Source organism: Bufo bufo, chromosome 1, assembly GCF_905171765.1.
Source record: "Bufo bufo chromosome 1, aBufBuf1.1, whole genome shotgun sequence".
In the NCBI taxonomy this organism is placed as follows: domain Eukaryota; kingdom Metazoa; phylum Chordata; class Amphibia; order Anura; family Bufonidae; genus Bufo; species Bufo bufo.
In genome coordinates this window covers 711,543,808-711,561,277 of record NC_053389.1, presented here as the reverse complement: position 1 = coordinate 711,561,277, position 17,470 = coordinate 711,543,808, and the positions used below count along the sequence as shown (strand labels likewise).

The 17,470-nt window shown below is 48.5% G+C and overlaps 1 protein-coding gene across 2 annotated transcripts in view; it reads right to left on the bottom strand.

Moving 5' to 3' along the window:
• Positions 1 to 17,470, bottom strand: part of CERS3 (ceramide synthase 3) — a 206,773-nt gene that overhangs the window by 16,923 nt on the left and 172,380 nt on the right. For both annotated transcript variants that reach the window (XM_040414244.1, XM_040414243.1), the window contains one exon: positions 5,371 to 5,489. In XM_040414244.1, the coding sequence (XP_040270178.1) occupies positions 5,371 to 5,489 (119 nt within the window). The remainder of the gene's footprint in view (positions 1 to 5,370; positions 5,490 to 17,470) is intronic.

Genomic DNA, 17,470 nt, shown 5'->3' with positions numbered 1-17,470 from the left:
GTTCTCGAGATGACACTTTAGGGTTTTTGGATACCTCTTTTAGCATCTTGCGGTCTGCTCTTGGGGTGAACTTGCTGGGGCGACCAGTCCTGGGCATGTTGGCAGTTGTTTTGAAAGCCCCCCACTTGTAGACTATCTTCCGGACAGTGGAATGGCTGATTTCAAAATCTTTTGAGATCTTTTTAAATCCCTTCCCAGACTCATAGGCTGCTACAATCTTTTTTCTGAAGTCCTCTGACAGCTCTTTTGCTCTCACCATGGTGCTCACTCTCACTTCAACAGTCAGGAGCACACCAAACTAAATGTCTGAGGTTTAAATAGGGCAAGCCTCATTCAACATGCAGAGTAACGATCTACTAATTATGTGCACCTGGTGTGATATACCTGTGTGAGATCTGAGCCAATTTAAGAGGGAATACATGTGAGGGTGTCCTATCTTTTTCCTCAGTTAGAATAGGCATTTTTGTAGAATGACATTTACAGAAGATCTTGAAAAGACTTTTCTTCAGTTTTCTTTGTTTAGTTGGATTACTTTAATCTCTCTGTATTGTTGAAACGGAGATAAAATAACCATTTATTAAAAATATTACAAAAAAACCACATGCTTTCAAAGGGTGTCCTAATTTTTTCACATGACTGTATCTGTTAAGGGGGCAGAGAATGGTGGAGGTCACAGTTAAGGGAATGGTCTGCTATTAAGGTCACTGTTAAGGGGCGGAGAGATGTAGAGGTCACTGCTAAGAGAGCAGGATGTTCTGAAGGTCACTGTTAAGGGGGCAGGTTATTGTGGAAATCACTGCTAACGAGACTGGGTACTGTGGAGGTCATAAAGGGCCAGCCGCTGTAGAGGTTACTGTTAAAGGGGTGGGCGCTGTGGAGGTTACTGTTAAGGGGGCAGGGGATTGTAGAGGTCACTATTAAAGGGGCAGTTGCTGTGGGGGTCACTTAAGGCAGCGGGGTACTGTGGAGGTCACTGTTAAAGGGGTGGGTACTGTGGAGGTCTCTGTTAAGGGGGCAGGGAACGATGGAGGTCACAGTTAAGGGGACGGTCTGCTATGTTGGTCAGTGTTAAGGGGCGGGGTGCTGTAGGGGTCACTGTTAAGGGGGTGGGGTGTTGTGGAGGTCACATTTTAAGGGAACGGAGCTCTGTGGAGGTCACTGTTAAGAGGACGGGTGATTGTGGAAATCACTGTTAAGGAGACAGGGTACTGTGGAGGTCACTAATAAAGGGGTTGGCTTCTGTGGAGATCACTGTTAAAGGGGTGGGCGCTGCGGAGTCCTCCAGCCACCACCTTGCGGGGCTCTGTTCTCTATACAGGTGCGGGTCCCAGCGATGGGACCCGCACCTCTAAGACCATGGGGGCATAGCCTAGCGATATGCCCCCATTGTCTATGATGAGACAACCCCTTTAAAGAGTAACTGCCTTTTTATGTACCTAATAAGCTACATATTAAACCAGTATAAAAGTGGAGTATGAACCCGTTAAGCACGTGAAGGAGGTGTACGGCAGCACTTGTCACAGTGTGCACAAAGGCAAGCAAACTTCCAACTCCGGCTTCTCATTCAATCTATATTCTAATTCTCTCATTTAATATTTCACAAGGGGAACATTAACAAACAGGAACTTAACCCCTGTGGGCCCATTGCTCTTGTAATGAGATTATGGCGGCTCTTAGCAGTAGCAGCATCCAGTTCAGTAATGAAGGCTACCCGCTCCCCTGGTGATGCGTAATTACAACCCCCAGAGAACTCCTGCTGCCTCTAATTACAATACATTAAAGCTGAGGCCCTTCATGTTGGCTAGTGTAATGGAAAGCTTTCCAGCTAAATAGAGTCTATGGATAGCACTGGGTATCATGTCTGTGCGGAGACGGGAAAAGACCTATACCATGTTATTACATGGACCACCACCCATTAATTATACATAATGCAAGACGTCTAATTACACAAACACTCAACCAGGAACAATGAAGATTAGAGAATACTGTGGTGTATAAACTGCAGGGATAACTAATGTGGAAGCCAACTTTTAATTTTCATTAGATGTACTGTAGAACACATTAATATGACTGCTATATAGATACATGGTATGGTTGCATTTAACTCACAACGACAACCCTTTTTTAAATTGAAACCAGCCCAGGGATCACCTGGTCTAACCTTCAAAAACTTCAGAAGCTGCAACCAGCCAAAATATTATGGTATCACAAGCCAGCCATTGAAATGAATGGCCAACCATGTAATGTTCCGGCCAGGTCCACAAAGCGAGAATCACTCTGTACTCCCAACTGACTAAGGGCTCATGCACACGACCGCTGGGTGTTTTGTGGTCCGCAAAACACGGATACAGACCGGAAGGGCCGGCCCCTAACAGAACAGTCCTAATAGAAAGCAGACAATAATAGGACATGTTATGTTTTTTTGAGGAACGCCCATGTGGACATAAGGAAACAGAATGCAGAATGGACACGGAAAAAAAGACAGTCATGTGCATAAGCTTTAATACAAGGCCCATCCCTACATCTAAATAGAAAAGGGCTTATCTTGAAGAGATATTTGGGCAGATTTACTAATACTGTCTAAAAGTATGACATTGTAAACTCAGACAGTCTTAGGCTGGGTTCACATCACATTGTTGCCATCCATTTAACATATATACCACATTGAAGAAACATATATACTTCCATTGAAGAAAAAAAAAATGTGTACGTTAACATATAGGTTTTTTATATACTGGACGCTGCAGAATAGAAAGCGTGGCGTTACGTTTTTGTTTCTTTTTTTCCCCCAACGTATACATTAAATAGATGGCAAAAATGTAATGAGAACCAACCCTAATACAGGACCAGACTTATCATGGTGGCTGGATGATAAAATCGGGCGCATCTTTAGACTGTCTAGTCTAAAGTTTATGCCACCTATAGGTTGGCTTTGTTTCACCCCAAAATGTGCCAAAATTTTAGTGCATTTTTTGAGGAGCATTTAAGTCACGCCCCTTCCTTACTAATCCAATGCCCTTTGTGTTATGCCATGCCCCCTTGTCAGACACGGCATAAGAAGTGTCAAACCCCTGATCAATGCGGTGCAAAGCGTGTATGCTAGTTTTGGGCACCAAAACATTTTCAATAGTAAATCTACCTCAGGGGGGCACTGTCCATAGGCCCTACAGGGAAACTTCCTGATGCCCAGGGGGCTGCCTTAGCCCTCTTCACAGCTGCCAGCCATGGTAAGTATTGATCGGATGCTCCCTTCCTAAGGCAACTGGTATAGGAGGACAGAATGTGGCAGCTGGCGCAGGGGCAGTTTTTGGGGAGGTATTTTGTGCTGCTGGGGCAGCATTTTGTGATGCACTGTGATGGCATTATGTGCCGCAATATAGTATTGCTGGCCCTGCCCACTTGTGATGACCCCCCATCTGGGGTCGATTTGGGCCCCACTACAAAATAGGGCCACTTTTAGTTTCTTTTCCAGTCCGCCCCGTCCATTGAACTCTAAAAGTAAAGTACTAACCATAATGTTTGTGTCACTGATGTCATAACGCCAGCTTCAGATCTGCAGGGCTGGTAGAGGACAGCAGGGTCTGTGTGCCGAGCCAGGGGCATGTTATTGGCATCGCTACTTACATTGCCATCTGATTGCTTTGATTAGTAGCTGGTTTATTCGATTTCAGTGGTATCTTTGCATCATGTGTCCTTTGCACCAGTTCTTTCCAACGTCCTCCTCCTTCTACCCCCTCTGTACCTACTTTTCTGCATTATAAGCACTGCTATATTTGCACTTCTCAGCCATAACCACAAGCAACTCTGGGCTCCTTCAGCCAGCAGCGAGAACTGACGCTTTTTTACACCGTACAGCCCTGACATGCAGACAACCAAACTCCAGTGATCCAGAAGCTAAATCCGACTCCAGGAAATAAAGGTCCCCAATACCAGAATGCTGTGACCGCCTGCTCGATCACCTCTCTTATTCCATATTCATTCGGAGTATGTGATGCCCTATGTCGATCCCATACTGTATACCGCCACTCAGCGATGCTGGCAATGAATGCTTTCCTTTCTAGGTCTATGGTTATTTGCAGTAACAGAGTATGACTTGTGCCAGGCAGTGCTGATTCAGAGTCCCTGAGCCGGCAGGGTGTGGTCGCCCAGAGGGCTTCATATTCAGTGTCTGAGTTTCACATGGATGTCATCTCATCACGTGAATTATATAAGCACGGTTCATCGTCACCGCACTAGGACATTTACGGGAATGGGATTCTTTCCAGAGCAATCAGCTCAAGCACAAGAGAAATAAAAACCAGATGATCCAATATTAACAGACTTTTCTCCGGTTGCTGGCAGCTATTACATCTTTGGATCTGTCCACAGTCTGCATGCACTACTTATAAGCTGGTGAAAAATGCTGATGGGATCATTGATCCCAGAGACTGCAGCTCCTTCATGCCCATAGTAACATATGCACGTAGGAAAACCTCTCTCGGGAACTAGCTTGTAATCATCTAATTAAATACAGGTTGTCAGGGTGACCAAATGAAGGCGAATGCTCGTTATCTTCCGACCCATACATCTAAGAATTCCGTTATGGATTCTGCTACCACGGACCATAAGTAACGGAATCCATAAAGGAATTCTTAGATTGTACACCGAACTTGAAAACAGAAGTTCGCTTATCCCTTCAATGAGGAGAGAGAAGAAAGCTGCTGCCAGACACCTCTGGTGGTGACGTATCTCCTGGGAGAACAAAAGGATTGGGCAATAAAACACAAAGCTCCAGACCCTTCCCTCCTCAGACATCATCTGTAGGGGGACAGTCAGGAGCTCCCCATACACACACACACAAATAGTCAGCGAGTCCTGATGAGAACAGAGGGTTCGGCCGACATCCGGATAGCTGTGTGGAGCCCTTTAGACGTTGTTCACAAAATCCTCTCCAGAAAATATGACACCGCAAAACCGTATCAGTAAAAAAGGCCATAATCAATAATCCTAATAAATGCCACAATGGCACCACAAGCCCCAGTGCCATTTCGTAATTGCTTCTTCTGGGGGGGGAATGGAGTTGGGGCTTGTGGTGCCACTGTGGTGAGTACTTACCTTTATTTATTGTACTTATGGGATACTTGCTCAGTGTTTCTTTTTAAGTGCTGTTTTGGGGGCAGGATGTAATTGGTTTATGCTGCGCTCTTAGTTCACCTTTCATAATTGAGGTATTCTCCAGCATGGCACCTTGTGTTATGGTGATTAAATAAAGATTATGGCATTTGGCATCGGCCCACCGGGAAATTTCCCTATAAGGTCTAAGGCCAATCCGCCCCTGGCTTTAAAATATTGTTGGCTAAGCATTCCCAAACCCAAAGGACCCTTTCTCACCAGGATTCCTGGAACTTCTTCATCACTGCTGGTCGGTCCTGATTCCTCCTCCTTCTGAACCATCTCTCGACCTGTACTGTTGTACGGTTGCATTTCTTAGCCAGGCCATAGATGTCTGTCTGTGGGAGCAAAGATAGCCGATTACTACATATAGCTTGACTTCCATAACCACACTAAAATTATAACTAAGAGTCCTCATTTCCAATCTTCTGACATTGTACAACTTGTACTGTACAGGGCACTGACGATACTCCAGCCCCAGGGCTGCCAACCAGAATGTCTCTTCTTCTGGACAACTTATCCTAAAATCACAGACCTCCAAAAAAAAATTACGGACAAATTGGAAAACCATAATGAACGATGAAGATTGTAAGTAATACACGTCTATAGCTAAAATGTACTGATGAACTGTGAGCTGTAAAATGCTGATAATCCCCACCAAAATAATCTAGACCAGCCTCAAAAAAAAAAATAAAAAAAAAAAAAGAAAATCACAGGCACATCTTTTTTTTTTACGGACATGGAAAAAAAGTCACCTATTTTAACGGACTGTCTAGAAATTTCTGGATGGTTGGCAACCTTGTCCAGGTGATCCCCGGGTTCCAGCAACTCTGGCTTTCTTTTATATGTGACATTTTGGAGACTTGGGGACCAATTACTAGCTTTCCAGCTTTTATGGTCTGAAGCTAGAACAAACTCCTACTATGATTTGAGGGCACACTGTATATGTTATCTGCTTGAAATACGTAATTTTGCCCACATAGTGTGTTTTATCACCTAGCATTTTCATAGGAAAGTATATAACCCCTTCTCGGTCACTTCCTCTGTAGAGCAGTAGGGGGAGAAATGAAACATTACAAAAAACACTATGCAAATTTCGGGAGGGTTCACGTCACTTTTTTGCCATCCGTTTAACGTATACAAAAAATGTATAAGTTAACAGATGTTTCAGAGTAATGCCATAAATGTACATGTTAATGCAATTTATTTATTTTTTTACCGCACTCTGCAGGATACAAAAGCTTGGTGTGCTGTGCTTTTGGATCCTTTATCTCCTATGTATATGTTAAACGGATGGTAAAAACGTGACGTCAATCCACCCTAAAAAATGCCACACTGGCACTTGTGTTTATATGCAAGCCAGGCAAACAATGGATGTCTATAGGACAAAAACACCAGACAAAGAGAAGAAACGCCAGCTCCAGAGCACGCTGATATTTAAAAAAAATAAAATAAATCACTGGCCCAAAAGACGCACATCAAGGGTCCAAAATGCCACTACAAATAAAGTCTTCTGTCCTATGTTTAATATTCCTCATTGTTCACATCTGCGATGGAGGCTCCGTTTAGGGCCTCCATCACAGATTCCATGAAAAACTGCGGAAAGAAACGTCCTGCATGCAAAAAATAATAAAATGGGATCTGTTTGGCTCCATTCGGGTTAGCTATGTGCGGAATTCCGTTCTTTTTATTGTTCTGCTCCTCTAATGGAGGAGAACAACCGAAATACAAAGCGGACTCGGAGGTTTGAACTCGCCCTCAGAGGCTTCCTTGCAACACATCTGGAGCTACAATTTTTACCTAAATAACGCAACAAAATATGCAGCAAATGCCGGGAAAAAAAACCTCTCAAAACTGCCAAAAAATATTAGAAGCCTCAAAATATTTTTGTAGCAATCAGCGTTTTCCTTTCCCTGAAGGCTGTAAATATTCAGAAACCTCCAAAATCACCAAAGCCTGTTTAGTGTGAAATAGCAAAGGGAGAGGAGGTGCCGCTGCAGCTAGGGACCATCATGATGGGGAACCCTAGAATATTTTTCTGCAGCATTCTAACAGGGTTTTGAAGACCAGTCACCTGCAGTTTGCCACAGATTGTGAAGATGGTCTTGAACCTTTTAAAAGGACAACGCCACATACCTGTAACCCATGTCAAACATTTATGGACACTGCTGCCAAGAAACCACTTGTTCCAGACTCCGCTCCCAATTAGATCTTGGCTATTACATACTGCAGCTGGATCATGGCCATTAGATTAGAAGACAACATCCCCAAGCAGAGTGACTATCTGACGCTGGGCCCTGTTCACAGCGAACCAATCTTTGTTCATTGTTTCTGTGACAATGGGACGCTGATGCTGACCACGGCAGAACAGGGCAGGTTTTCAGAACTAGATGAGATCAGAGAGTCATCTCCGAGGACAGCCTCACATGACTAGAATACAAGGAGGAGATTGAATACCAGTGCACAGGTTCAACCTGTTCACTAAAATGTCACGTATGTCCTCAGGGTGAGGATATTTTGGGATAGCATTCATAGACTGCTAGCCAAAGTAATACAGTTATAGAGTGTCTAAATAGGAAGCAAAAATGAAGGTCTGTGGATAATGACAAATACAAATCTGCTGCATCTAGAGGAAATCTGTCACTAGGATAATCGCTATTGAAGTAAAGCCATAGCCTAATAACACGTAGTACCTTATTTCCAGATGTGCCTTTTTTCCAGCAATAGATATTTTTTATCCTCTGAAAATCCAGTTTATTTGGTATGCAAATGAGCCAGTAAGGTGCCCAGAGGGACGTCACTCTTGCAGGAAGGAGCCCAGACACGCCTCCTGCCACAATGTGTCCACCCCCCCCCACATCACATTCAAGCCATAAGGGTACTTTCACACTTGCGGCAGAGGATTCCGGCATGCAGTTCAGTCACCGGAACTGCCTGCCGGATCCGTCAAAACGTATGCAAACTGATGCCATTTGTCAGACGGATCAGGATCCTGATCCGTATGACAAATGCATTGAAATGTTGGATCCGTCTCTCCGGTGTCATCCGGAAAAACTGATCATTTATTTTTATTCACATTTTTTGCGGTCTGAGCATGCGCCCCATGCATGTAGGGGCAGGGACCACTGTTAAAAGGGCGGTCACTGTTATAGGGGCAGTGACTGTGAAAGTCACTGTTAAAGGGGTGGTCAATGTGAAAGTCACTGTTAAAGGGGTGGTCACTGTGAAAGTCACTGTTAAAGGGGCGGTCACCGTTAAAGGGCGGCCATTGTGAAAGTCACTGTTTTTTAATATAAAATTGCAATAAATAAATACCCGAGCAATGCTGGGTCATCAGCTAGTATAAGGATAAAATAATTATGCTTATGACTGACAAGGCGCCATAGTACAAGCAATGCAGTAAGTATTTTGCCATCTGTATAACATAGCATGGTTTTATTTCTATAGGTGTTGGCCTATGCGCACTTCCACCCTTTTCTTATATAGTGTGTAAGCACGGCCACCACTGCTGGATTACACTGTGGTATTATCTATGGATATGTGCGGTGTATAATGTGATGGAAAGGAGGCAATATGGACAATCACAATACATTAGTAAGTGCCTTGTATTAACTGCATGATAAATGTCATTTACTGAAGTGAGACAAAGCCTTTAACCCCTCTGGCATGGAATTTACCAAATCGTAACCTCCTCATTTTGTACATAATCTAAATTATATTTAAAAGGGTTGTCCTACCATAATGACCTATTGCCTATCTACAGGATAGGTGATAAATATCAGATTGCTGGGATCTGACTGCTGGAACACCCACTGATCATGAAAAAACGTTCCCTTGATCATGGGGGTCCCAGCAGTCAGACCCCCACCAGACACTTATCACCTGTAGTGTCATAGCTGTTGGACCTTTTCACATTCCCTATCCTTAAAGGTTTTCTTTGGGTGTAAAAAAATAAATACAAATTAAATAAAAATTAAAAATCTGGCCCAAAATATATGTCGAACTAAAATAGAATGGTCGCCTGTTAAAGGACCTGTGTCCACTTTTTTAGTTATCCTCTATCCACAGGATCGGGGATAACTAAGTGATCGGTGGGGGTCTGAACGCTGGAGCCCCCACTGATCCCCCTTCTTGACTGAGCGGCAGGTCGAGCATATGCCCTGACTCTCCATCCATTCTCTATGGGGTCACTGGAAATGGCAGAGTACAGCGCTGGCTATTTCCAGTGGTCCCAAAGAGAATAAAAGCAGCAGCAGGACATGTGTGGCCTGCCACACCATCAAAAAGGGGGAACAGGACCCGTTCCTGGGATCAGTGGGGGTCGCAGAATAGGACCCCACTAATCATAGTTATGCCCTATGGTGTGGAGGGGATAACTTGAAAACCTGGATAACCCCTTTAAAACCTCCACCACCAGTATCTCTTTACATGGCAGCAGTGATGCTTGTAAATACGGAATATCATCACTACCGCCATGTAAACCATACGTGTCAATACTGGAGAATATGACGCACTGTGCAGAATTTTTCAGTCACAAGTCCAACCCCCTTTGCAGGTCATAACCTTTAACAAAGCCTAAGCAAAGGTGCCAGAGGAGCAATGTGAGCAAAGGGCACAAACGGAGGGTCATAACTGAAACAGAGGCATTAGGGTTACCTGAGGCAGGGTAGTAGTGTGGATCCTGGAGCAGGGGTAACTGGAGAAGAGGCAATATTAGCGGTGCATTTATTTAGAGTGGGGGCATCTGGAGCTGGGGTATTTACGGGGGTGCACCTAAAGCAGAGGCATTAGGGTCGCCTGAGGCAGGGTAATAGTGGTGATCCTGGAGCAGAGATATTAGGGAGACAACTGGAAAAGAGGCACTAATTGGGGTGCACCTAAAGCAGAGACATTGGGGGGACCTAGGGAAGAGTCCCCCAATGCCACTCTGAACTCTGCAGAGAGCAGCACACATACACAGATCTGAGTCTACGATTAACAAATCCCCTATTTCCCCCTTACAGTCTCCTAAAGCTCGCTACTGTCATACACCTAAGAAATCAGCCCAGCACCTCAGAGGAGTCCTTCTGTCCAGTAACCACAGTTTTCTGACAGCAGGGAGGGCAGGAGGATGGCCAGACATTTTCTCTCCTCCTTCACTGCCAGCAGCCGGGGAAGTTTAGAAGATACTGCAGGGCCTCAAGTACAATTTACACCAGTAGAAGGCTGCATCACTGTGCGAGACTGCCACCTAGTGGCTACAATATTTCTCTCTCCTGAGAAACAAGATAAATAATTACTCCTCCATCTTATCTCCAGGCGCAGCAGACTGGGGGCCTACCGAGGAATTCCCCCGCCTCCCCGGTGGGAGCCTAAGAGGGAGCGCCGCCAGCATTCAGTCCGTGGGAGAGACACAGGGAGGCACACTAAAGACGTAGGTAACACTACCACATGATCTACACTAGTGTTATCTGTGGTTTTACATAGGACTGCAGGTGATATCTACTATATTATCTGTACTCAGAGTTATCACTGTGTAAGGGGGCCCAATGAGACTATCGATCATAGGCCCACATGAACCTGGAGCCGGCCCTGCAGCTGAAGGCATATGTGCCTGCATTGCTGAGAAAAAAGGAGATTTTTGGGGGACACAGACCATGGGTATAGCTTAGAGATATTACTAGGAGGGACACTATGCAAAAAAAGAAGCTCCTCCTCCTCGGGCTATACCCCCAGGCACCTCCAGGAGAACTTCAGTCGTTGCAAAAGCAGTAGGAGAAGGAGAACGGAAACAAAACACTATGGAAACCATCACACAGCACACCATAAGGCGTAAACCAAAAAAAAGGGGCGGGAGCTGTGTCCCCCAATGGAAATTACGAGAAAAAGATTTTACAGGTGAGTTTCACAAAAATCTCCTTTTCTCGTTCATTCCATTGGGGGACACAGACCATGGGACGTCCCAAAGCAGTCCATGGGGTGGGAAAAAAGAACAAATCCAACACCGCCAGGAATAAACGTCCAGTAGTCAAACCGGAACCACAGCCTGCAATACCCTGCGCCCAAAAGCAGCATCAGCCGAGGCCAGAGAGTGTAACTGATAAAACTTTGTGAAAGTATGTAAGGACGACCAAGTGGCCGCCTTACACAACTGGGAAACGGATGCGCGATTGCATCTAGCCCAGGAAGCTCCCACTGCCCTTGTGGAGTGAGCGGTAATCCGCAACGGCGGAACATGGCCACGAGCGCGATATGCCGCAGCAATAGCGGAACGGATCCACCGCGCCACGGTGACCTTGGAAGCCGCCAGGCCCTTACGGGACCCTTCAGGAATCACAAAGAGAGAGTCTGAACGCCGGAAGGAAGCGGTAGCCCCCAGGTACACCTTCAGGGCCCTGACGACGTCCAGGGAGTGGAGAGCGCATTCCTTGGGGTTCGCCGGAGAAGGACAAAAAGAGGGCAGGACAAGATCCTAGTTAAGGTGGAAGGGAGAAACCACCTTGGGCAAAAAAGAAGGCACCGGTCTGAGCACCACCTTATCCTGGTGAAAGACCAGAAAAGGTTCCCGGCAGGAAAGTGCAGCCAGCTCCGAAACTCGCCTGATGGAGGTTATGGCCACCAGAAAAACTACCTTCCAGGTGATTAAAACCAGAGAGACCTCCCTCAGAGGTTCAAAAGGCGCCGCCTGAAGGGCGCGCAGAACCAAGTTGAGATCCCAGGGGGGCAAGGGAGGCACATACGGGGGAACAGAATGCGCCACCCCCTGCAGGAAGGTTTTTACAGGTCTCAAAAAGGCAATGGACCTCTGAAAAAAGATAGCCAAAGCAGAAACCTGACCCTTCAAAGAACTGAGCGACAGACCCATGTCGAGGCCGGACTGGAGAAAGGACAGCACCACTGGGACAGAGAAACGTAGGGGCGAGTAGCCCGATTTCTCACAAAAAAACAGGAAGGCCTTCCAGGTGCGATAATAGATTCGTGAAGAAGCCGGCTTCCGAGCCCTGATCATGGTTCTCACCACCGCATCAGAGAAGCCTCTCTTCCTCAGGATGGCGGTCTCAACAGCCACGCCGTTAAACGCAGCTGCCGTGAATTCTGGTGGAAGAGCGGCCCCTGAGACAAGAGATCCTCTGTCGGGCAGAGGCCACGGAACGTCCGCCAACATACGAGCGACGCTGGAGAACCAGGCGCGGCGAGGCCAATCCGGAGCGACGAGAATGGTTGGTATCCCCTCCGCCTCGATCTTGCGCAGCACCTTCGGCAACAGAGGAATCGGAGGGAAGACGTAAAGGAGGCTGAACCGCTGCCATGGAAATACCAGCGCGTCCACCCCGCCCGCCCGTGGGTCTCGAGCGCGGGCAAGATACACCGGCACCTTGTGGTTGAGCCGGGAAGCCATCAAATCTACGTCCGGACGGCCCCATCGGTGGCAGATGTCCTCGAACACCTCCGGATGGAGAGACCACTCTCCCGGATCCACCTTGGTGCGACTCAGAAAATCCGCCGTCCAATTGTCGACTCCCGGGATGTACACTGCCGACAATACTGGAACATGAGACTCCGCCCATAAGAGGATCCTCGCTACTTCCCGCATTACTGCCCGACTGCGAGTCCCGCCCTGATGGTTGACATAAGCCACAGCCGTGGCATTGTCCGACTGAACCCGCACCGGGCGAGTCGCAAGGAGAGGAGTCCAATGGGACAGGGAGTGGAAAATCGCCCTCAATTCCAAAACATTTATCGGGAGACGGGATTCCTCCGTCGACCAGACACCCTGAACTGTGAGGTTCCGGAGAACACCTCCCCAACCGATGAGGCTGGCGTCGGTGGTGACTATCGTCCAGGAGAACGGAAGGAAGGACTTTCCTGACGATAGGTTCAGGGGAGACTGCCACCAAGGGAGAGATGCTCGAACTTGCCGGGACAGACGAACAGGAGTGTCTAGACCCCGAGGGTTCTTGTTCCAGAGGGCAAGGATCATCTGTTGTAGCGGACGAGTGTGAAATTGGGCGTACGGAATCGCCTCGAAAGAGGAGACCATAAGGCCCAGCACCCGCATGCACTCCCGAATGGTGGGACGTGGAGAGCGTAGAAGGAGCACCACTGCCAGACGAATCTGGGAAGCCTTGGAATCTGGAAGAAACACCCGAGAAATCGAGGTGTCCAAGATCATCCCCAGGAACGAGAGTCTCTGGGAGGGGTGCAGAGAGGACTTGGGGAGATTGATCAGCCATCCGAACCGTTCCAGGGATTGAACCGTGATTCGGACGCTGTCCTCAGCCTGTGGAAGAGACGGAGCTTTTATCAAGATGTCGTCTAGGTATGGTAACAAAGAGATGCCCCTGGTGCGAAGAAGCGCCATGAGAGGCGCCAGAATCTTCGTAAAAACTCGAGGGGCGGTTGCCAACCCAAAAGGTAGGGCGACGAACTGGTAATGACGCCCCCCTATGGCAAAGCGCAGAAAGCGATGGTGGGACTCTGCAATAGGGACGTGCAAGTAGGCGTCTTGAATGTCCACAGACGCGAGAAATTCTCCTGGAAGCAGAGAAGCAATAACGGAGCGAAGGGACTCCATGCGAAACTTCCGCACCCGTAGAAACTTGTTGAGAAGTTTTAGATCCAAGATTGGACGCACTGACCCCTCTTTCTTTGGAACAACGAACAGGTTTGAGTAAAAACCTGTCCCTTGCTCTTCTGGGGGAACGGGGGAAATGACACCACGGTCCAGAAGAGAGGAGACCGCAAAAAAGAGGTCCAAGGCCCTGGCTGGATCCCCCGGAACGCGAGAAGGGAAAAAACGTTCCGGCGGGCTGGACGCGAACTCCAACTTGTAGCCGGACGTCACCACTTCCAGAGCCCAGGCATCCTGAACGTGAGCCCTCCAGACCTGTTGAAAGGAGAGCAGACGGCCCCCCACCACGAGGGATGGGGGCACTCCTTCATGCGGAGGGTTGCTTGGGAGCAGGAGGACGGGCTGACTGCGCCCGAGGCCGCCAAGAGGGCTGGGGCTTGAAGAAAGGCTTCTTGCGGGAGTCCTGGGATCCCCCTGCTGATGAGGATGACGGCGTCCTGGCAGTGGAGAAGCGACAAAAGGACTGGCCCCGGAAACCTGAAGGCCGAGACCGAAAGGGACGCTTGGTCCTGGGCTGGGGTAGATGAGTGCTCTTGCCCCCTGTTGCGGCAGAAATGAATTCATCTAGTTGAGCCCCAAAGAGCCTGGACCCTTCAAAGGGAAGGTTAGCGAGGGAACGCTTGGATGAGGCATCAGCATCCCACACCTTCAGCCAGACCTCCCTGCGCTGAATGACAGAGAGGGCCGAAATACGGGCAAAGAGGGAGCCGATGTCCATTGAAGCCTCACAGGAGATATTTAGACGCTTGAGACATCTGGATGATAAAATCCAGAGTATCTGCAGAGGCGTCCTGCTCTGACAGATCCTGGTGGTGGCGCTGCAACCACGTTGTAAGGGCTCTGGCGACCCAAGCCGACGCAAAGGCCGGTCGCAGGGAAGCGCCCGCCAGCGAGAAGATGGACTTGGAAAGTGAATCCAAACGTCTGTCCACCGCATCCTGCAGAGAGGAACCGTCTAGGACGGGAAGGGCCGTGTTCTTGGCTAACCTGGCCACCGGAGGATCTACCTTAGGGGAAGAAGTCCACTTTTCCACTGTGTCAGCTGGAAAAGGATAAAGCGTATCCATACGCTTGGTGGCCGAAAATTTTTGATTAGGTCGATCCCAAGCTTTTGATAGGACCGCAGTGAATTCCTCATGAATAGGGAACACGGCGGACTCCTGTTTCTTGGGTGGAAAAAGGGAGAACTCCCGACTAGTGGAGGGAGGAGAATCCCCTTGTATATTAAAAGTGTCACGGACAGCTGCCACCAACTCGGTTACCATGGTGGAAAGCTTAGGCAGGGGTTCCCGCTCCGTGACTTCGTCCGATCCGGACAATTCCCCATCGGATTTGCGCTCCCTGCGAGGGGGAGAGTCAACCGGGCATGCCTCAAGGCGAGGGGGAAAAGCGGAGTCATCCGAGGAGGAATGCTGCCGCTCACGCTGCCTTTTAGAAGTCAGATGCCCTCTGTGAGAGTCACTGAGAGGGGATGGAGTGGTGGATGCCACTGGAGTAGTAGCCGCCATGCGCTCCATGAAGGACATGGCTGCCTTGGCAACTAAGGCCAGATCAGCTGCCACATTAGACATGGTGGAGGCCCAGGCAGGTACCGCTGGATCCGCAGGGGCAGAGGGAGGACCGGGCTGAGCAAGAGAAGGAGGCTGATCCTGTCCAGGAGCAGGGCATGAGTCACAGGAACAAGTGACAGAAAAAGGCCTAAGGCATATTTTACATGACTCCAGTGGAGCCTGAGAGGAAGCCTTGGAAGGCTTAGGGGCCCCAGGTTTAGGCATGATGGTATTCCAAAAAAGATTTCCTACCAGGTTGCTGCAATTCCTACCACCCAGGCAACAGCAGAAGTCTCCGGTCACCGAGAACTGAGGAGATGCACGGCCGCAATCCAACAGAGTCTCCGGTGTAGGGAGAGACAGAGCTGGACGCCGAGGCTCCGCCCCCTTGGACGCGTCATTGCGGCGCGAAATAAGCGCGCGCATTTCAAAATACACCCCTTTGCCAGATACGGCGCAACGGGGGTTAATATCGGGAGGAGCAGGCCTGCGGGAGCTGCAGAGAGCGCAGCGGCCATAAGATAAAATAAAATACACTCCTTCAGTGCCAAGATTGCCGCCGATGCGGCCATAGTCTGAGCTGCAGGCAGGTAGGAGAGACGCAACCTGTTCCCAGAGTCAGTGGAATCACCAGCCCTCCCCAGAAGGGGCCCCCTCCCAACGGGAAAAAATGCCCCCAGCCGGTCCTTCTCTAGCTCACCTCAGGTCACAGAGCACCAGACAGACGACATGAAGGGGTGGGGGGAGGGGGGAAGGAGGGAGATTTAAGCAGGCAATACTTATCTGCACAGCATGCTCCCTCGATGTCCAGACCAGCAGGGATTCACCTCTTCAGATGTCTGACTCCAATCAAGGAGAGCAGTGCTCTGGTGGAGGGTAGGCAGCAGGTGTCCCAGCAGCTGGTGGGATGCCAGAGCTAACATGTCGAGCCTGGATCCACTTTTCTTCTGTGGGGGAATGGGAGGTAGCCAGGAACCTTCAGAAGACCGTGGCAGACCCTCCACAGGGGCCAGGAAAGCGCAATGCTGACCTGCGTCCCCATCTGAAACCAGAAAAAAATAACAAACAGGAGAAGAATAAATGTCAACCTCCTTGAACGGACACTAAGCAAAGACTGAAGTTCTCCTGGAGGTGCCTGGGGGTATAGCCCGAGGAGGAGGAGCTTCTTTTTTTGCATAGTGTCCCTCCTAGTAATATCTCTAAGCTATACCCATGGTCTGTGTCCCCCAATGGAATGAACGAGAAAAAAAGTTTTATTATATGCAAATGGGACAGTGTTGCTGTTACGCCGAGAGCAGTGATGGCTAACATCTGGCACTCCAGCAGTGGTGAAACTACCACTCCCAGCAGGCTCTGAGAACAGCCAAGCAAGGAGGCATCTTGGGAGTTGTAGTTTTACCATAGCTGGAGTGCTGGAGGTTAGCCATCACTGACCTAGAGGATCTTCTCTCTGCAACTTCCATACCTTCTGCACTGCGATTGACATGACCAGGCAGTGAAAATATATCACTTGGTCCTGTCAATCAAAGTGGATAGGACACGGCAGTTGCAGAGAGAGCAGAGCCTCTAGGTGTAACGGCAATGTCCCCATTGCTCCTTCCTAGAGGTTCATTTGCATATATTAGAACATAATTGTTCTCACATGCTTCCACATATGAACATGGGACCCACACAGATGCCTTCAGCTGCCAAGGGCACATGTAACAGGTCAGCCAATGTCATAGGTACAAATCTACTGACAAATGCCCTTTAAACCCCGACGGTCCTAGACCACCAGAAATACATATATTAACCCTAGACCACCAGGGACGCTGACATTAACCCCTTGAGTGCCCCAGACCAACATGGATGCAGACAATAACTTGTACAGTACTAGTCCTGGATGACCCTTTATATCTGGCTTCTTTGTAGCCAACTATTAATGTACAGTGCCGGAATAATTATTTGCCACAGTTCTGTATTGCCCGGCTAAAAAGGGAGGAGCAGCGGGGTCCAAAACTGTTGCACTCACAAAATCTTAGAGGGAACATTGACATTGATGCAGTTCAAAATTACCTGAGGGCCATGGTCTGCTGACATGAGGAGAAGTTGTGCGGGGAAGGGGGGGCCCATGCGTCCTTTTTGCATCGGGCCTATGAGCTTTTAGCTGCACCCCTGT